This window comes from Muntiacus reevesi, chromosome 8 (assembly GCF_963930625.1).
Source record: "Muntiacus reevesi chromosome 8, mMunRee1.1, whole genome shotgun sequence".
Taxonomy (NCBI): domain Eukaryota; kingdom Metazoa; phylum Chordata; class Mammalia; order Artiodactyla; family Cervidae; genus Muntiacus; species Muntiacus reevesi.
This window is the reverse complement of record NC_089256.1, coordinates 21,628,805-21,646,526: the sequence shown is the minus strand read 5'-3', so window position 1 is coordinate 21,646,526 and position 17,722 is coordinate 21,628,805. Positions and strand designations below refer to the sequence as shown.

General features: G+C 49.2%; 3 protein-coding genes across 3 annotated transcripts; 1 reads left to right on the top strand and 2 right to left on the bottom strand.

The window, feature by feature from the left end:
• Positions 1-4,877: 4,877 nt before the first annotated feature.
• LOC136173597 (keratin-associated protein 12-2) lies at positions 4,878-5,222 on the bottom strand. The gene has a single exon (XM_065943288.1). The coding sequence runs from the start codon at positions 5,220-5,222 to the stop codon at positions 4,878-4,880; it is 345 nt and encodes a 114-aa protein (XP_065799360.1).
• A 2,032-nt stretch (positions 5,223-7,254) lies between these two features.
• LOC136173580 (keratin-associated protein 12-2-like) lies at positions 7,255-7,635 on the top strand. The gene is made up of 2 exons (XM_065943267.1): positions 7,255-7,399; positions 7,433-7,635. The coding sequence occupies exons 1-2, from the start codon at positions 7,255-7,257 to the stop codon at positions 7,633-7,635; spliced, it is 348 nt and encodes a 115-aa protein (XP_065799339.1).
• A 7,970-nt stretch (positions 7,636-15,605) lies between these two features.
• On the bottom strand, positions 15,606-16,355 carry LOC136173575 (keratin-associated protein 10-8-like). The gene has a single exon (XM_065943265.1). The coding sequence runs from the start codon at positions 16,353-16,355 to the stop codon at positions 15,606-15,608; it is 750 nt and encodes a 249-aa protein (XP_065799337.1).
• Positions 16,356-17,722: the final 1,367 nt, after the last annotated feature.

Genomic DNA, 17,722 nt, shown 5'->3' with positions numbered 1-17,722 from the left:
GAAAATTCTTCAAAGGATGGGAATACCAGACCACCTGACCTGCCTCCTGAGGAATCTGTATGCAGGTCAAGAAGCAACAGTTAGAACTGGACATGAAACAACAGACTGGTTCCAAATAGGGAAAGGAGTACATCAAGGCTGTATATTGTCACCCTGCCTATTTAACTTATATGCAGAGTACATCATGAGAAATGTTGGGCTGGATGAAGAACCAGTTAGAATCAAGATTGCCGGGAGAAATATCAATAACCTCAGATATGCAGATGACACCACCCTCATGGCAGAAAGTGAAGAAGAGCTAAAGAGCCTCTTGATGAAAGTGAAAGAAGAGAGTGAAAAAGTTGGCTTAAAAATCAACATTCAAAAAATGAAGATCATGGCATCTGGTCACATCACTTCATGGCAAATAGATGGGGAAACAATGGAAGCAGTGGCAGACTTTATTTTCTTGGGCTCCAAAATCACTGCAGATGGTGACTGCACCCATGAAATTAAAAGACATTTGCTCCTTGGAAGAAAAGCTATGACAAACCTCTACAGCATATTAAAAAGCAGAGACATTACTTTGCCAACAAAGGTCTGTGTAGTCAAAGCTATGGGTTTTCCAGTGGTCATGTACAGATGTGAGAGTGGGACCGTAAAGAAGGTTGAGCACCAAAGAACTGATGCTTTTGAACTGTGGTGTCAAACAAGACTCTTGAGAGTCCCTTGGACTTCAAGGAGATCTAACTAGTCAATCCTAAAGGAAATCAGTCGTGAATACTCATTGAAAGGACTGATGCTGAAGCTCCAATACCTTGGCCACCTGATGTGAAGGGTCGACTCATTCGAAGAGACCCTGATGCTGGGAAAGATTGAAGGCAGGAGGATAGGGGTACGACAGAGGATGAGATGGTTGGATGGCATCACTGACTCAATGGACATGAGTTTGAGCATCTTCTGGGAGTTGGTGAAGGAAAGGGAAGCCCGGTGTGCTGCAGTCCATGGGTCACAAAGAGTCAGACATGACTGAGCGACTAAATAGCAACAACAATAAGGCTACGAGGATGCCATTGCTCCCAGGTCCTTTGCTGCAGATGGAGGTGCCCAGATACTAGGTTTCTTAGGGAGCTCTCTTGGGATCAACAGCGGTTGAGGGAGAGGGAGAGGATTGGACTCAGGAGAAGTCAGCCCACGATGCAGTCAGTGACTCCGGAGGCAGCTCCCCAGCTTGGAGGGTCTTTCAGTGCTGTCCTGTGCTGTGGACCCAGAACAGGCTTTTATTTCCCTGGATCAGGAATTAGATGTGAGCTTTGGGACTTCCCTGGCGGTCCAGTGGCTAAAACTCCATTCTCCCAATGCCGAGGGCCCTGGTCAGGCAATTAGATCCCACATGCCTCAACTAAAGATTCTGCTTGCTGCAGCTAAGACCTGGTACAGCCAAATAAATAAGTTAATAAAAATAAAAGCTTTAGATGCGAGTTTTCCTGAGAAGGGGGTCTGACCTTGGTCAAGAAAATCATCTTCAACTGAGGCAACTCCCAGAAAGGGATGACCGGTGACTTCAACTGTCTTCTAATTTTTCTAATTCTCTCGTCAACTGTGTCTAATATTCTGTTTGAATGAGTTTTTAATTTCCGCTACTTGATCTTTTGTTTCTAGAGGTGTTGTTTGTTTTCCCAAAACCTGTTCCTTTCTCTGTTTTAATAGACATTCATTCTCTTTGTTACTGAACCTAACTCAATTCTGCTCACCCTGTGTACAGAAAGACCAGTCTTCTAATACCAGGTTGTGGTGAAGGAAAGTCCAGTATTTATGGCAAGTGTCAAGCAAGCAGTCCAGGCAGCTAGTGCTTAAAAGACCCCAATCCCCCCAAAGACTTTGAGGAAAATATTTTTAAAAACAGGGTTGAGGGAGGAAGGTTGTTGGGTATGTGATCAGCTTGTGGACGACCTTCTGATTGGTTGGTGGTGAGGGAATCAGGAGTCAACCTCATCAACCTTCTGGTTCTAACTGATCTGGGGTCTCCATGCTTGTGGGCAGCATGCAGTTAACTTTTCCCACTTGGTGGGGGTTTCAGTATCAGCAAAACAGCTCCAAGGACATGGCGAAGAATATTATCTATAGCCCTTAGGAGGAACTAAAGGTCCTTGACTTTGTTTAATGGTTAAACTATTGTTATTATGTCTTGCTTTACTGTTTGCCTTTGTTTCTGCATTTTCTCACTTCTTTCTACTTTGACAAAGTTATGCTCTGATTAAATTTATACTTTGAAGTTTTTCTACAAAAGGTAGGTGCAGACACGGTGGGTGCGTGTCCTATTCTGGGAATGCACCATAAGGTCTTGGCTGGTTACATATTTTCATAATTCTGTTTTATTTCTCTAAATACAAGTAAATAATTAAAAATAAATGTTTTTTCTCTTATAGCATGCTGTCCATCAAGGAGATCAGTTCTGGGTGTTCATTGGAAGGACTGAGGTTGAAGCTGAAACTCCAATACTTTGGCCACCTGGTGCAAAGAGGTGACTCATTTGAAAAGACCCTAATGCTGGGAAAGATTGAAGGCAGGAGGAGAAGGGGAAGACAGAGGATGAGATGGTTGGATGGCATCACCGACTCAATGGACATGGGTGTGGATGGACTCCGGGAGTTGATGATAGACAGGGAGGCCTGGCGTGCTACGGTTCATGGAGTCACAAAGAGTTGGACACGACTGAGTGACTGAACTGAACTGACATCGCATCCTGAGGACATATTGTTGTATAAGTAGAAGTTTATACCTTTTGATCCCCTTAATCCATTTTGCCTACACCTCTTCCCACCTCTGGCAACCACCAATCTCTTTGTATCTATGAGGTTTTTTTTTCTCTTAGATTCCACATATAAGTGATTATACAGAATTTCTTTCTCTGATTTATTTCACTGCTCATAGTTATTTTAAGCTTTCACTCTGATGGCTCCAATATCTGGGTCACTTTGAGTCTAGTTGTGTTGATTGCTTTTTCTGTTGACAATGAATTCACATTTTCCCCATGTTTTTTTGTATGTCTTCCAAGTTTTGTTGAATATCAGATGCGTGCATGCTCAGTTGCTCAGACAAGCCTGATTCTCTGGGATACCATGGACTGTGGCCCACCAGATTCCTCTGTCCATGGGATTTCCCAGGCAAGAATACTGGGATGGGCGGCCATTTTCTTCTTCAGGGGATCTTTCTGACCCAGTGATCGAACTGAAGTCTTCTGCATTGGTGGGCAGGTTCTCTACTGCTGAGCCAGCAGGGAGGCCCTTGAATATCAGATAGCATGTGTTAATTTGTTGTTGCTGATGTTCAGCTCTTAAGTCATGACTGACTCTTTGTGACCCCATGGACTGCAGCACCCCAGACTTTCCTGTCCTTCATTGTCTTCTGGAGTTTGCTCAAGTTCTTGTCCATTGAGTTGGTGATGCCATCCAACCATCTCATCCTCTGTAGCTCCCTTCTCCCCCTGCCCTCAATCTTTCCCAGCATCACGGTCTCTTTCAATGAGTCAGCTCTTCATATTAGGTGACCAAAGTGTTGGAGCTTCAGCTTCGACATCAGCCCTTCCAATGAATATTCAGGGTTGATTTCCTTTAGGATTGACTGATTGGATCTCCTTCCTATCCAAAGGACTCTCAAGAGTCTTTTCCAACACCACAGTTCAAAAGCATCTATTCTTTGGTGCTCAGCCATTTTTATGGTCCAAGTCTCACATCTGTACGTGACTACTGGAAAAACCACAACTTTGGCTAGACAGACCTTTGCTGGCAAAGTGATGTCTCTGATTTTTAATACACTGTCTAGGTTTTAAATGGACACAAGCAGTGCTTCCTTCTGGGAATGGGTATGCCTTAACACTGCTTCTCTCAGGTCATCAATGTTTACGCGGCGGTTTGCATCAAACTGCCTGGACCTTGGTTTGGGTTTTGTTACGACTTGAGGACCTTCAGGGTACCAGTGACTTCAGATTCTTGTTGGGAGCTGTTAGCACCTTGTGCTTAGGACAAGGGCTGGGGACACAATGTTTTTGCTCTGTCCTACATTTTCAGCATCTCCTGCATTCCTATCACACAGAAGTGACCTCTACACATGTCTGCCTATCCCCTGTGAAGACTGATGCTGCTCAGGCAGCTGTGCTGGCCAGGCTGGAGCCAGGAGGACAGAGGGCTCTCTGGTTTTGGTCCAGGGTCAGCCTTGGAAGGCCTTGTGTGTCTGGGGCTGAGGGGTGAGACTTTTTCAGATCTGCCTCTTTTTGCTGGGATGGCCTTATTCCCCTTTTTGTGTGGGATGGGTTTGTGTGAATCTCTCTGGCCTCCCTGTTGGTCATCCTTTAGGCCCCAGCTGGGACCTGAGTCCAGACCTGTTTCCCATCCTACCCACCTCAGAGAAAGGGGAAGTCCTCCCCCATCCACAATGTGAGTCTTGAGTGGCGGCCTTCGGTGGGGACACACCCTCCCCCACCCAGCACCCATCAAGGACCGTCTGAGCCATCAAGAGGGCTCTTCAGGAGGGTCCTCTGTACTTAAGATTTGTATTCACCTCCAAGAAGAAAACTTCAAAATATGTGAAGGTAAAAAAGAAGGACAGGCTGCATTGAGATAGCATGGTTTATTTGGCTCACGTGGGGTGTGGTTTCCTTCAGGAGATAGAGAAGGACCCTGGGAACCAGGGCTTCCTGGCAGGGGGCTGGGGGGGGAATGCACCAGTTCACAGAAGAGTCCAGATCATCCTGCCACACTCTTGCCTGGGTTCAGACGTTGGTCGATCATGCTTTTCATCTGCCACATTCAGACCTGGAGGCCCCCTGAGGACCCGTGCTGGGAGGGGTATAGGAGTGATCCGGTCTGCACTGGGAGCAGCTGGGAGGAGGCTCGTGATCACAAGCAGGAAGGGGTGCTACAGGAGACAGGTCTGCAGACCAGGGTGGGGCGGGAGGGCTGGTAGCACCCTGAGGACTGGCAGGACGGGGCCACATACACTGCTGGCCTGTAGCTCACGGGCAGGAACACAGAGGACTGGCAGGAAGGAGTCACACACAGGGTGGGCGTGTAGGTCACTGGCAGGCGTATGGCTGGCCTGTAACTCACGGGCACGCAGGTCGCCCGGCAGGGGCTGGACGTGAAGCAGGATGTGTGGCAGGGACTGGATGTGCTGCAGGACGGCTGGCAGGAGCTGGGCACGCAGGCAGCCTGGCAGCCTGAGGAGCAGCTGGTGTGGCACATGGTGGCGTGGGGCTGGCTGGTGTTGGGAGGAGAGCTGGTGATGTCTGTCTGCAGGCTGCCTGTCTTGGCAGCTTTTATACCCAGGTTGTGGGCATTCCAGCAGTAAAGAAGCACAACTATTGACTTCCTTATGGTTGTTGCTACTGTGATTCCCCAACATCTTATTATCCTGTGACACGATTTCCTGTGCTATTTTCCTCCATAAATTAGTTTGGCTTTGAAGCCAGTTCCCCCTTCTGTAAACAGGATGTTCTAGTTTGCCTTTCCATGGTGTTCACATTGTTTCTCCAGGTCATCGCTGTGCATAGGGCACCTCAGAATCAACTCAGAGTACTGTATCCTTTTATTCCATTTTATCTCATGCCGTCAATGAAGACTTTGAGGTTATGGTATATTTTGAGCTTTTATTTTGCACAGGAAAACTTGGAAACAGGAGTCTGCAAACTGCAATCTGTGGGGCAAGTCTCTCCCGCTGCCTGCGTGTGAATGAAGCTTTCTGGGGCATAGCCACACTCATGTATTTAATGTATCTAAGGCTGCTTTTCCTTACAATGTTGAGTCATTGTGAGCGAGACCATGTAGCTGCAAAGCCTGAGATGCTTACTCTTTGCAGAAAATTTGTCAGCTTCTGCCTTTTTGTAATCATGCAAGAACTGATTTGCTGAGGCAGCAGATTTATTCTGTGTGCTGGCAAGAGGCATCCAGGCTCGTGAGCCCTTCAGGTCAATGGACAAATGAATGAGTGAAAAATCAATGCATGAAATCATTCCAGAGGGGGCTAAAACCCACAATAGAAAGTGGGTTCAGCAGAGAAGTGAGTGCCAGTGGGTGGTCCATGGGCCTCTGGAGATGCTGAGCTGGCAGTGGGTACAGTAAAGTGTTAGGGGTAGTGGGTGCTCCAGGCAGAGGCAGCAAATTGGGTGGGGGGTGGGGGAAGGTAAGGAATCTGCTGCAGAAATGGGCATGTTCCAGGAGCAGTGGGAAATCCCACAGTGTGGGGTGCCAGGGAGCCAGTGTAGGGGGATAGATTCAGATTACAGAGCCCGAGGTCCAGACAGCACAACCTGGGTTCTGGAAGAAGAAAGAGTCGATGAACTTGAAGACATGTCAGTCCTAAGATATGTCTCAATCTGAAGAAGAGGGCAAAGAGTTAAGAAAAATGAAAGAGTCTTTGAGATCATATCAGAAAGGCTAACATGCAAAAAATTTCAACCCTCCTTCAACAGAAGGAGAAAAGAATGACACTGAAGCCTAAGGATATTTTGAAGAAAAAAAGGGATAAAATCCCCAAATCTCATTAAGAAAATTCCAATTTATAGATCCAAGAATCATACACTGCCCCTAAGTCCCATCCCATTGGGTACAATATAAAGACCACAGATCACAGAATGAGACCAAGCAGCTTCAGAGCTTCTCTGTTTGCAGGGGTGGAACCTGCATGCATTACAGGACTTTCCAGGTCTTCCTGACTGGACATCTGTTTTGCCGGCCCCTTGAATGGTGGCAGGATTGATAACTGGTTGGTTATGAGACAATCCATGTAAAATGCTTAGCTCAGCCCTGGTACAAACTGGAATCCTACTGTTATGATTATGGCAAAAATGTGGCCACAGCCCCCAGTAAGGAGCCCCACCCCGAGGGATAATCTTCTGGACCACAAATCAAATGGAGGTGCTGGTGCAACAAGTGTGATTGTGCTCATGTGGACAGAGGACAGGGTGGTTAAATTGGGGGAAGACCTTGAAAATCACCATGTGGGGGCCCATTCCTGGCCTGATTCCAGAAATCCTAGGGCCATGGGGTCATCATCAGCCTCCAGCTGAGGGAGCTTCCTGAACTGAGTCACAGCAACCAGAAGCTCCAGGAGGAGGCCCTTGTGGGGAGGAGGAGGAAAAACAACAGGCGGCCACAAGGAAGACACCCAGTCCCTCGTTGCCAGGACGCCACGGCCCAGGTATTAAAGGCACCCTGGGGAGGAAGCCTCCAGACCAGCCCTGTCCTCTGTCCCGGCCCCTCCCAGCCTCACGCCAACATGTGTGACACCAACTGCTCTGCGGGCTGCCAGCCGGCCTGCTGTGTGCCCAGCTCCTGCCAGGACATTTGCTGTGTACCCAGCTCCTGCCAGCCGGCCTGCCCTGCTGTCTGCTGCCCTGCCCTGGGCTGTCGAATCCCCTGTGGTGCTCCCCACGTGGCTCTGCTGTGCCGGCCAGCCTGCTGTGTGCCCAGTCCCTGCCAGGACACTTGTTCTGTGTCCAGCCCCTGCCAGGCATCCTGCTGTGTGCCTGTGAGCTGCAAGCCTGTCCTGTATGTCCCCGTGTGCTACAAGCACATTGTGTATGTGATCCCCTCCTGCCAGCCTTCAACGTTCTGCCAGTCCTCCTGCCCTGCCCTGGTCTGCAGACCCATCCCCTGAAGCATCCTTTCCTGCTTCTGAGCCCATGACCTGTAAGCCCCCTGCCCCGTGTGTACCTCCCACGAGGCGGCCCAGACACTGTCGTCTTCACATCTCCCAGACCTGACTACACCATGTTGCAGCAAGGCCGCCTAGTCCTAACCAGCTAGGCTGAGAGACTCACTCATCAGCATCCCCAGCCCCTGACCAGGTCATCCCCATGGTGCCCACACTGGCTGGTCCAGGCTCTGAGGCCTCTAGCATCACAGGCCTTATAAACATCAGAGTACAATGCTCACCGAGCATGTGATGTGTCTCCTCTAGTGTCTTTCCCTAAAATGATTCCTCTGGGGGTGGTTCCCCAGGATCTGCAAAGTCCTTCTGCAGAGAAGGCCAGGTCACAGATGGCCCTGCTGGTGACCGAGCACTGGAAGATGATTTCTCGGCTGAGGGTCGAGCTCCCAGTGCTCAGCCATAGGGACCACACTGTCCCCTGAACTTATGAGGTCAGTCCTCACCCTACTCTGTGATCAGTTCAGTTCAGTTCAGTCGCTCAGTCATATCCAACTCTTTGCAACGCCATGGGCTGCAGCACGCCGGGCCTACCTGTCCATTGCCAACTCCTGGAGTTTACTCAAACTCATGTCCATTGAGTCAGTGATGCCATCCAGCCATCTCATCCTTTGCTGTCCCCTTCTCCTCCTGCCTTCAATCTTTCCCAGCATCACGGTCTTTTTGAAGGAGTCAGTTCTTCACATCAGGTGACCAAATGATTGGAGTTTCAGCTTTAGCATCAGTCCTTCCAATGAATATTCAGGACTGATTTCCTTTAAGATGGACTGGTTGGATCTCCTTGCAGTCCAAGGAGCCCTCGAGAATCTTCTTCAACACCACAGTTCAAAAGCATCAATTCTTCGGCACTTTCTTTACAGTCCAACTCTCATATCCATACATGACTACTGGAAAAACCATAGCTTTGACTAGACGAAACTTTGTTGGCAAAGGTTCAACTTTATAATATGCTATCTAGGTTGGTCATAACTTTTCTTATAAGGAGCAAGCATCTTTTAATTTCATGGCTGCAGTCACCACCTGCAGGGATTTTGGAGCCCAAAAAAATAAAGTCAGCTGCTGTTTCTACTGTGTCCCCATCTATTTGCCATGAAGTGATGGGACCAGATGCCATGGTCTTAGTTTTTTGAATGTTGAGCCTCAAGCCAGCTTTTTCACTCTCCTCTTTCACTTTCATCAAGAGGCTCTTTCGTTCTTCACTTTCTGCCATGAGGGTGGTGTCATCTGCATATCTGAGGTTATCGATATTTCTCCTGGCAATCTTGATTCCAGCTTGTGCTTCATCCAGCCCAGCATTTCTCATGATATACTCTGCATATAAGTTAAAAAAGCAGGGTGACAGTATACAGCCTTGATGTACTCCTTTCCCTATTTGGAACCAGTCTGTTGTTCCATGTCCAGTTCTAACTGTTGCTTCCCGACCTGCATACAGATTTCTCAGGAGGCAGGGAACGTGGTCTGGTATTCCCATCTCTTGAAGAATTTTCCACAGTTTGTTGTGATCCACACAGCCAAAGTCTTTGGCATAGTCAATAAAGCAGAAGTAGATGTTTTTCTGGAACTCTTTTGCTTTTCCGATGATCCAATGGATGTTGGCAATTTGATCTCTGGTTCCTCTGCCTTTTCTAAATCCAGCTTGAACACCTGGAAGCTCATGGTTCATGTAATGTTGTTGAAGCCTGGCTTGGAGAATTTCAAGCATTACTTTACTAGTGTGTGAGATGAGAGCAATCGTGCTCTGTAGTTTGAGGGAAGTCACTAACTGCCTGAACTGACCCCTTCTAGGTAAAAAGGTCTTCTGCTCAGCAACTGATATGTAACCCCTACTCTTTCAGTTCCTGCCAGTCTAAATGGAAACCAGATGCTTCTCTGACAAGTGTGGCTCCTCTCCCTCCCATTGGGAGGTTCATGGAAATTTCCCCAAGATGCCCACATCTGACCCCATGACCTGTGATAAATCCCCTTAGATGGACAGCAGAGCAACTTTGTGGATGGGAATAAATTAAGGGCCTTGTAACGGGAGGTGTTTCTGAGTCATACAGGTGGACTTGGGAGAGGTGACAGGAGATGTGGCCACTGAAAGGCAGGCCACAGGGAGAGGAGAGCAAGATGCCAGGCCATGGGCCAAGGATATGGTGCCTCTAGAAGCTGAAGGAGACAAAGAAGAGATTCTGCCCTGAGGCCCTGGGTTGGATCAGACAGTCCATCTGTGACCATGGCCAGTGAGACTCACTCCTGATCCCAACTTCACAGCTGAGAGGTGACACCTTGGTGCTGTTTCAGCCACATGATCCTGGTTACTTTTTAGGGCAGCCACAGTAAAGTCCAGTGTTGCGGCCCCAGAAAGGGGTGGAGCTCCCTAGAAGACTCTGTCACACTCCTGGTGATCCCCTGGGAGCCCCTCATTTGCCTGCAGAGGGCGTACCTGCCCATCCCTCCTCCTTAGGAGGGTGGGGGGACATGGCACAGCTCTCTTCAGGGGCAGCTCTTGCCCTTGGCACCCACATGCCTGGACCCCTGTAGCACCGGCATGCTCTCGGCCTCTCCACTCTCTGTTGGGCCTGGAGCAGGGGAGGGGCTGGAGAAGATTCCTGTGATTGTAGAGCACCCAGACTGGGTACCATCTTCAGCAGCATGTGTGGTCTCAGGGACTGGAGGCCAGACACAGAAATCAAGGTGTGGGCAGGCTGGTCCCTTCTCAGGGTGATGAGGGAGAATCCATCCTCTCTCCTGGCTCCTGACATCTCTGTGGTTCCTTGGCTTGCACAGGCCTGACCTCTGCCGTCATCTTCACAGCATCTTCCCTCTGTGGTACCTGTGTGTCCAGAGTTCCTTTGTTCATGAGGACACAGTTATGTGTCTCTGTGTTAAAGTGCACCCCACTGGCCTCATTTTAATAGATCACAACTTACTCCTTGGAAGAAAAGCTATGACAACCTTAGTATATTAAAAAACAGAGACATCACTTTGCTGACAAGTGTCCATATAGTCAAAGCTATGGTCTTTCCTGTAGTTATGTACAGATATGAGAGTTGGACCATAAAGAAGTCTGAGCACTGAAGAACTGATACTTTCAGATTGTGGGGTTGGAGTAGACTCTTGAGAGTCCCTTGAACAATAAGATCAAACCAGTCAATTCTAAAGGAAATCAACCCTGAATATTCATTGGAAGGACTGATGATGAAGTTGAAGCTCCAATAATTTGGCCACCTGATGTGAAGAGCTGACTCATTGGAAAAGACCCTGATGCTGGGAAAGATTGAAGGCAGGAGGCGATGGGGGAGACAGAGCATGAGATGGGTGGATGTCATCATCAACTCAATGGACATGAGTTTGAGCAAACTCTCGGAGATGGTGAAGGACAGGGAAGCCTGGTGTGCTGCAGTCCACGGGGTCGCAAAGAGTCGGACATGACTGAGTGACTAAACAACACCTGCAAGGACATTATTTCCCAATAAGGTCACATTCAGAGGTATTGGGGGTTAGTACCCCAATATATCTTTTTGGGAGGGACACAGTGCAGCCCATCAGAGGACGTCTTAAAGCTGCAGGACGAGTCTGGCCCCTCCCTCATTCACCATGTGGCCTCACCGTGGCTCCCTTTGTCCTGCGGCATCTGATGTTTTGCTTCCTCAGGAACAAGAAGGGTCCAATTTGAGCATTCCACCTACTGGACACTTGATAAGCTCACTGTGCACAAAGACCCCGTCCCATCCGGAATCCTGGCACTTACAGGAGGAATGTGCAGGCCTGCACGTGGGGTGCCTGCGATATTCCGGGAAGGGGAAGCCTGGCCCTGGAAACAGAGGGCTGCCCCAGGAAGTGCCAACTCAGCCCCTGTGGTGTGAACGTGGGCCTTTCGAGAGTAGGGGCACTGGGGCCATCCTAGGGAGGGGTGGGGGCTCCCCAGAGAAGGGAGCCATTGGCATACCAGGGTTCCAGGGACAACCGTCTGGGAACCAAGGAAGAGTCTAAAAGGAGCGCCATCGGGGCATCCTTCCTGTCGGAAGGCACAGACCCAGAAATTCCCATCACTATGATGTCACATGACTGTGAAGATGTGAAGAAGGAACTCTAAGAGCGAGAGCATCCACTGTTCCTGGCACTGCCTCATATGCTTCCATTCAAACCAAACCTCCCGCCAGTTTATCTTCACCAAGCCAGGCATCGGATGTCACGTCCCACCTTTCTGCTGCCCTCCCAACTACCCCCAGGAGGGTCCCACTGCGCTGCCCACCAGGCGGGAGAGGAAGTCTGCACGGGTTGCTCTGGTTCACAGGATGCCTTTGGGGTTGCGACGGTCCCTGACTGAGTCACGTGGATGATAAGGGCGTCACACTGATGGAGAGGCCCGCCTGAGATCTGAAGAGTTTCGGAGCATTTAGAGTTGTCGCTTTGTTACTAGGGTAAACTACATGAACGTCTTTCACCGGCTCTCCTCCCAGGTCAGCGCTGTGGCCTGACCCATGTGGATGCACAGCAGCAGGAGTCACCTGCTTTGGGCTTGGTGTCACGGGATGCACACGCGGTCTTCATGGGTGCCTGTGTTGCGCTGTGCACGGCGACACCGCTATCCGGTCAGGAACCCCACAGGTGCTCTGCTCATCCCGACGGACGACACTGGCTTTGCTGTGGGCTGTAGGTTCTGGTTTCCATGCGTGTCAATGTTGCTGCACCTCACTTTTCTTGGGTTGAGGTGAAGTGAAACCTTCTCTGTGTCTTCTTAACTCTTTGTGCTATGAAGAGTCCACCAAGGCCTTTGTCCACTTATCTGTGGAGATGGTTCTATGTTATTAAAATTGAAATGAACAGGTAAAGGGTACAGTTTAGTTTAGTTCAATTGCTTGGTTGTGTCCGACTTTTTGTGACTCCATGGACTGCAGCACACCAGGCTTCCCTGTCCATCACCAACTCCCGGAGCTTACTCAACCTCATGTTCATTGAGTCAGTGATGACATCCAACCATCTCATCCTTGGTCATCCCATTTTCCTCCCACCTTCAATCTTTCCCAGAAACTCATTGGGTCTTTTCCAATGAATCAGTTCTTCGCATCAGGTGGTCAAAGTATTGGAACTTCAGCTTCAACATCAGTCCTTCCAATGAATATTCAGAACTGATTTCCTTTAGGATTGACTGGTTGGATCTCCTTGCCGTCCAAGGGACTCTCAAGAGTCTTCTTCAACACCACAGTTCAAAAGCATCAATTCTTCTGCACTCAGCTTTCTTTATAGCCCAACTCTCATATCCATACATGACTACTGGAAAAACCACAGCTTTGACTAGATGGACCTTTGCTGGCAAAGTAATGTCTTTGCTTTTTAATATGCTGTCTAGGTTGGTCATAACTTTTTTTCTAAGGAGCAAGCATCTTTTAATTTCATGGCTGCAATCACGATCTGCAGTGATTTTGGAGCCCAAGAGAATAAAGTCTGTCTCTGTTTCCATTGTTTCCCCATCTATTTGCCATGAAGTGATGGGACCAGATGCCATGATTTTAGTTTTTTGAATGTTGAGTTTTAAGCCAACTTTTTTCACTCTCCTCTTTTACTTTCATCAAGAAGCTCTTTAGTTCTTCACTTTCTGCCATAAGGGTGGTGTCATCTGCATATCTGAGGTTATTGATTTTTCTCCCAGCAATCTTGATTCCAGCTTATGGTTCACCCAGCCCAGCATTTCTCATGATGTACTCTGCATATAAGTTAAATAAGCAGGGTGACAATACACAGCCTTGACTTACTCCTTTCCCGATTTGGAACCAGACTGTTGTTCCATGTTCAGTTCTAATTGTTGCTTCTTGACCTGATACAGATTTCTTAGGAGGCAGGTCAGGGTGGTCTGGTATTCCCATCTCTTTAAGAATTTTCCAGAGTTTGTTGTGATCATCACAGCCAAAGTCTTTAGCATAATCAATAAAGCAGAAGTAGATGTTTCTCTGGAACTCTCTTTTCCGATGATCCAATGAATGTTTGCAATTTGATCTCTGGTTCCTCTGCCTTTTCTAAATCTAGCTTGAACATCTGGAAGTTCATGGTTCATGTACTGTTGAAGACTGGCTTGGAGAATTTTGAGCATTACTTTCCTAGCGTGTGAGATGAGTGCAATTGTGCGGTAGTTTGAACATTCTTCGGTATTGCCCTTCTTTGTGATTGGCTTGAAAACTGACCTTTTCCAGTCCTGTGGCCACTGCTGAGTTTTCCAAATTTGCTGGCATATTGAGTGCAACACTTTAGGATTTGAAATAGCTCAACTGGAATTCTATCACCTCCACTAGCTTTATTCATAGTGATGCTTCCTAAGGCCCACTTGACTTCACATTCCACGATCTCTGGCTCTAGGTGAGTGATCATACCATTGTGGCTATTATGAAGATCTTTTTTGTATAGTTCTTCTGTGTATTCTTGCCACCGCTTCTTAATATCTTCTGCTTCTGTTAGGTCCATACCACTTCTGTCCTTTATTGTGCCCATCTTTGCATGAAATGTTCCCTTGGGATCTCTAATTTTCTTGAAGAGATCTCTAGTCTTTCCCATTCTATTGTTTTCCTCGATTTCTTTGCACTGATCACTGAGGAAGACTTTCTTATCTCTCCTTGCTATTCTTTGGAACCCTGCATTCAGGGTATATCTTTCCTTTTCTCCTTTGCCTTTGATCACTTGGCAGTGATTAAGACCATCCCCAAGCAAAAGAAATGCAAAAAGGCAAAAATGGTTGTCTGAGTAGGCTTTATAAATAGCTGTGAAAAGAAGAGAAGCTAAGGCAAAGGAGAAAAATGGTACATATCTTGAGTAAACTCAGGAAAGAGATTTAAGAGTTGAGGCAGGTTTACATCTGGCCCCTACCTGTTTACAGGTCTTCTTAGGGTTTTGCCCCATTTCCTCTTTCCTGGGTGGAGCTGAGCTGGGGTGGGGGTATCCTGTGGGGAGATGCCTTCAGTTCCTGGCCCCTCTTGCCCCAGCCTCCACTGTTCTCCTGCTCTTATGGGCCTCAGTCTGTTTCTGGTGGGAGGATAAGTGGGGGGATAAGGGAGCCTGGTGCTGACTGGAGCCCACTTCCTCTATTGCTAGTGTCCACTAAGACTGCAGGCTCCTTCTCCCCTACTGTCCTGAGGGTTTGTTCACAAGGCGTCTCTTTTGTTCTCTCCCTCCTCAGTCAGGCCTTGAAACCCTGAATAGAATGAGTGATGTCTAAATTGACATTGCACCCCCTTGGAGCCCCCAGAATCTCGTACACAGACCAGCACATAGGCAAGCCTCCTCAGTGTCGGCACCTCTTTCTAACGGCACTCGCCCTGGACTCTCAGATCCTGACCCGGGAGAGTTTCTGCTGCTCCCCAAGTCACCTTCAATCTGCATGGGCAGGGGGTGGTGTGGGAGGAACCCAGGGTCCACTCAGGATCTGAGCCTTCTGCACCCACACCCGCCTCCCATGCCAGCCTTGAAGGGCCACCTGCTGCAGGGAGAGTGGGCCTGGGGTAGGAAGGGACATGGAATGTGTGGATGGCACCAGCTTTCAGATCCTGTGGTCCCTCAACTGCTTTGAACTCAGATGGGAGAATGTGTCTTTACTGCCTGGCTTCTGCCGGCAGAGCACCCACAGGCCAAATTTGCAGGGGCCGAAGGGGCCCAAGGGAGGAGGGCAAAACAGACATGGGTCCGTATTTCCTGACATAAATGCTTTATTCATTACAGCAGCTTATGTTTGTCATATGGGATTCAAGCAGCCCGTCCTGCAGAGGAGGCTCCTGGGGCCCCACCATCCACCCTGTCGAGGGCTCTTTGGGATGCCTGCCAAGTTCAAATCCCCTCTGGGCAGCATCTGCATGTCCACCTTTGGGAGAGGGGAGATCCTGGCACCAGCAGATGGGCTCCTGGAGCTTGTGAGAGAGACAGCAGCTTGTGGAGGGCGGATGATCGGCCGGTCAGCAGCAGGGCTCCGGGGCTGAGGCGGAGATGCAGCAGGCGGGGCGGCACACGGGGCGGCAGAGCAGGGACACGGAGGAGGCCGGGCGGCAGCAGCTGGGCTGGCAGGAGGAGGCGGGCACGCAGCAGGCGGGGCGGCACACGGGACGACAGAGGAGGGACACGGAGGAGGAGGGTCTGCAGCAGGGGGATGGGGCTGAGCAGGGGGAGGCCTCACAGCACACGGGCCTGCAGCAGACGGGCGTGCAACAGACAGGCGTGCAACAGACAGGCCTGCAGCAGACGGGCCTGCAGCAGACGGGCTCACAGCAGGCCTGCAGGCAGGGGGAGGAGGTGCAGCATGAGGGCTGGCAGCTAGACTGCTGGCAGCATGAGGAGGTTGAGCACGGGGAGGCTTCATAGCAGACAGGCCTGCAGCAGACAGACACACAACAGGCCTGCTGGCAGGGGGAGGAGTTGCAGCAGGAGGACTGGCAGCTAGACGGCTGGCAGCATGAGGCCAGGCAGGAGCTGCTGCAGGCTGGCTGGCAGCAGGGGCTGGACTCGCAGCTCACTGGGGCACAGAGGAGGGTCAGGTGGGGGGCCGGGGCGCAGCAGCTGGGGGCACAGCAGGGGGGCTCACAGCAGCTCTCTGGACAGTCGTCCACCTGCCAGGAGGAGCCGGTGCAGGAGTCATAGGACCCGGGCAAGCAGACCCGGCTGCCGTAGCTCACGTCGCTGGAACAGACAGACAAGGTTGAGGCGGCCATGGTGGAGGTGGTGGGGCTGGAGGAGGTGTGAGTGTGTGTGAGTGTGAGTGTGTGAGTGAGGGGCTGGGGGATGTCTGCTTTTATACCCGCCCTGGGTATGCACGTGGCCCTGGTTGGAGGCTCCCACGCCCTCCCTTCCTTGTTGCTGTTTGGTGCTGGTTGCACGAGACCCTCATTAGGGCTGCTGTGTTTTCTACAATTAGCTTTTACTCATTAAACATGTGAGTACATTGCAAGAGTCTGTTTTCCCATCTGTTCTTTGTTTGGCTCCAGAAAACTTGTGGAGAATACAAGACGCAAGTTTCTGCTGAATGACTGCCAGGGTTTTTAAGTCACGTTCATGGAGGGAGGGGCTGAGCGGTGGATAAGTTCCCAGCCCCTGCAGCCCCTCCCCACTTCACACCAGCCTCGACAGTGTGAGAATACATAGGGAAAGATGCCTAGCTTTACCGCAGCCCAAACTATACCTAAGAGCAATACTAAGAAGATAAGTTGTGAGCGAAATAGTAAACTTGATCAAAGAACACACACAACATATATCCACTGGGACCCGAGAGCTGTGAGCAAGAAACTCAGGGCTGTAGACTGAATCGCCACTCTTTCTGGATCAATCCATCACTGATGTAACTTCAATCAGAATCCAAAAGAAATACTGTTGGCATATAAAGTGAAGATATTGAACTGCCAGAAAATATTTGCAATATAGAATTTAAAAGTCTTTACAACTAAAGCAGGATATGATACCAAAGAATCAAACACAAACACACAGTTCATTCAAATTTCCAATCAATGTATGAAAAGCTACCGGATATCACTGATAATTAAAGTCTCTAAAACACAAGTGTCCCACCTATAAGATCAGCCAAGATTTACAACACTGATAATACCCAGTGCTGCACAGTCTGAGGTCCTCACTCTTCTTTAAAAATTACTTAGCTAATTTTTCGCTGAGCTGGGTCTTTGGTGCTACATGTAGGCTTTCTCTGGTTGTGGTGAATGGGATTTACTGTTTGTTGCAGGTCGCAGGCTTCTCTTGGCAGTGACTTATCTTATTGTGGAGCACTGGCTTTAGGACATACGGGCTTTGGTAGTTGTGGTACGTGGGCTATTCCCAGACCAGGGATCAAACTCAGGTTCTTTGCATTGGCAGGTGGATTTTTAACCACTGGGTCACCAGGGAAGCTCTGGGGGCCTCCCTGTTAGAAATCCTTAGCAGGTATGTTTTTTATTACATGTAACAAATAATATAAAATTAACCATTTTAAAGTGTTCAAATCAGGGGCATTTAGTACAGTCACATTGTACAACTATGACCACTATGTAGTTCCAGGACATTCCCAAAAGGAAATCTTGTAGTATTAAGTAGA

What these genes read in the sequence shown, in the direction of transcription:
- LOC136173597 (XM_065943288.1), bottom strand. Translation starts at nt 5,222, where the DNA reads ATGTGCCACACCAGCTGCTCCTCAGGCTGCCAGGCTGCCTGCGTGCCC.
- LOC136173575 (XM_065943265.1), bottom strand. Translation starts at nt 16,355, where the DNA reads ATGGCCGCCTCAACCTTGTCTGTCTGTTCCAGCGACGTGAGCTACGGC.
- LOC136173580 (XM_065943267.1), top strand. Translation starts at nt 7,255, where the DNA reads ATGTGTGACACCAACTGCTCTGCGGGCTGCCAGCCGGCCTGCTGTGTG. An exon ending in GGGCTGTCGAATCCCCTGTG is followed by an intron (nt 7,400 to 7,432) that starts GTGCTCCCCACG and finishes TGTGCCGGCCAG; the next exon opens with CCTGCTGTGTGCCCAGTCCC.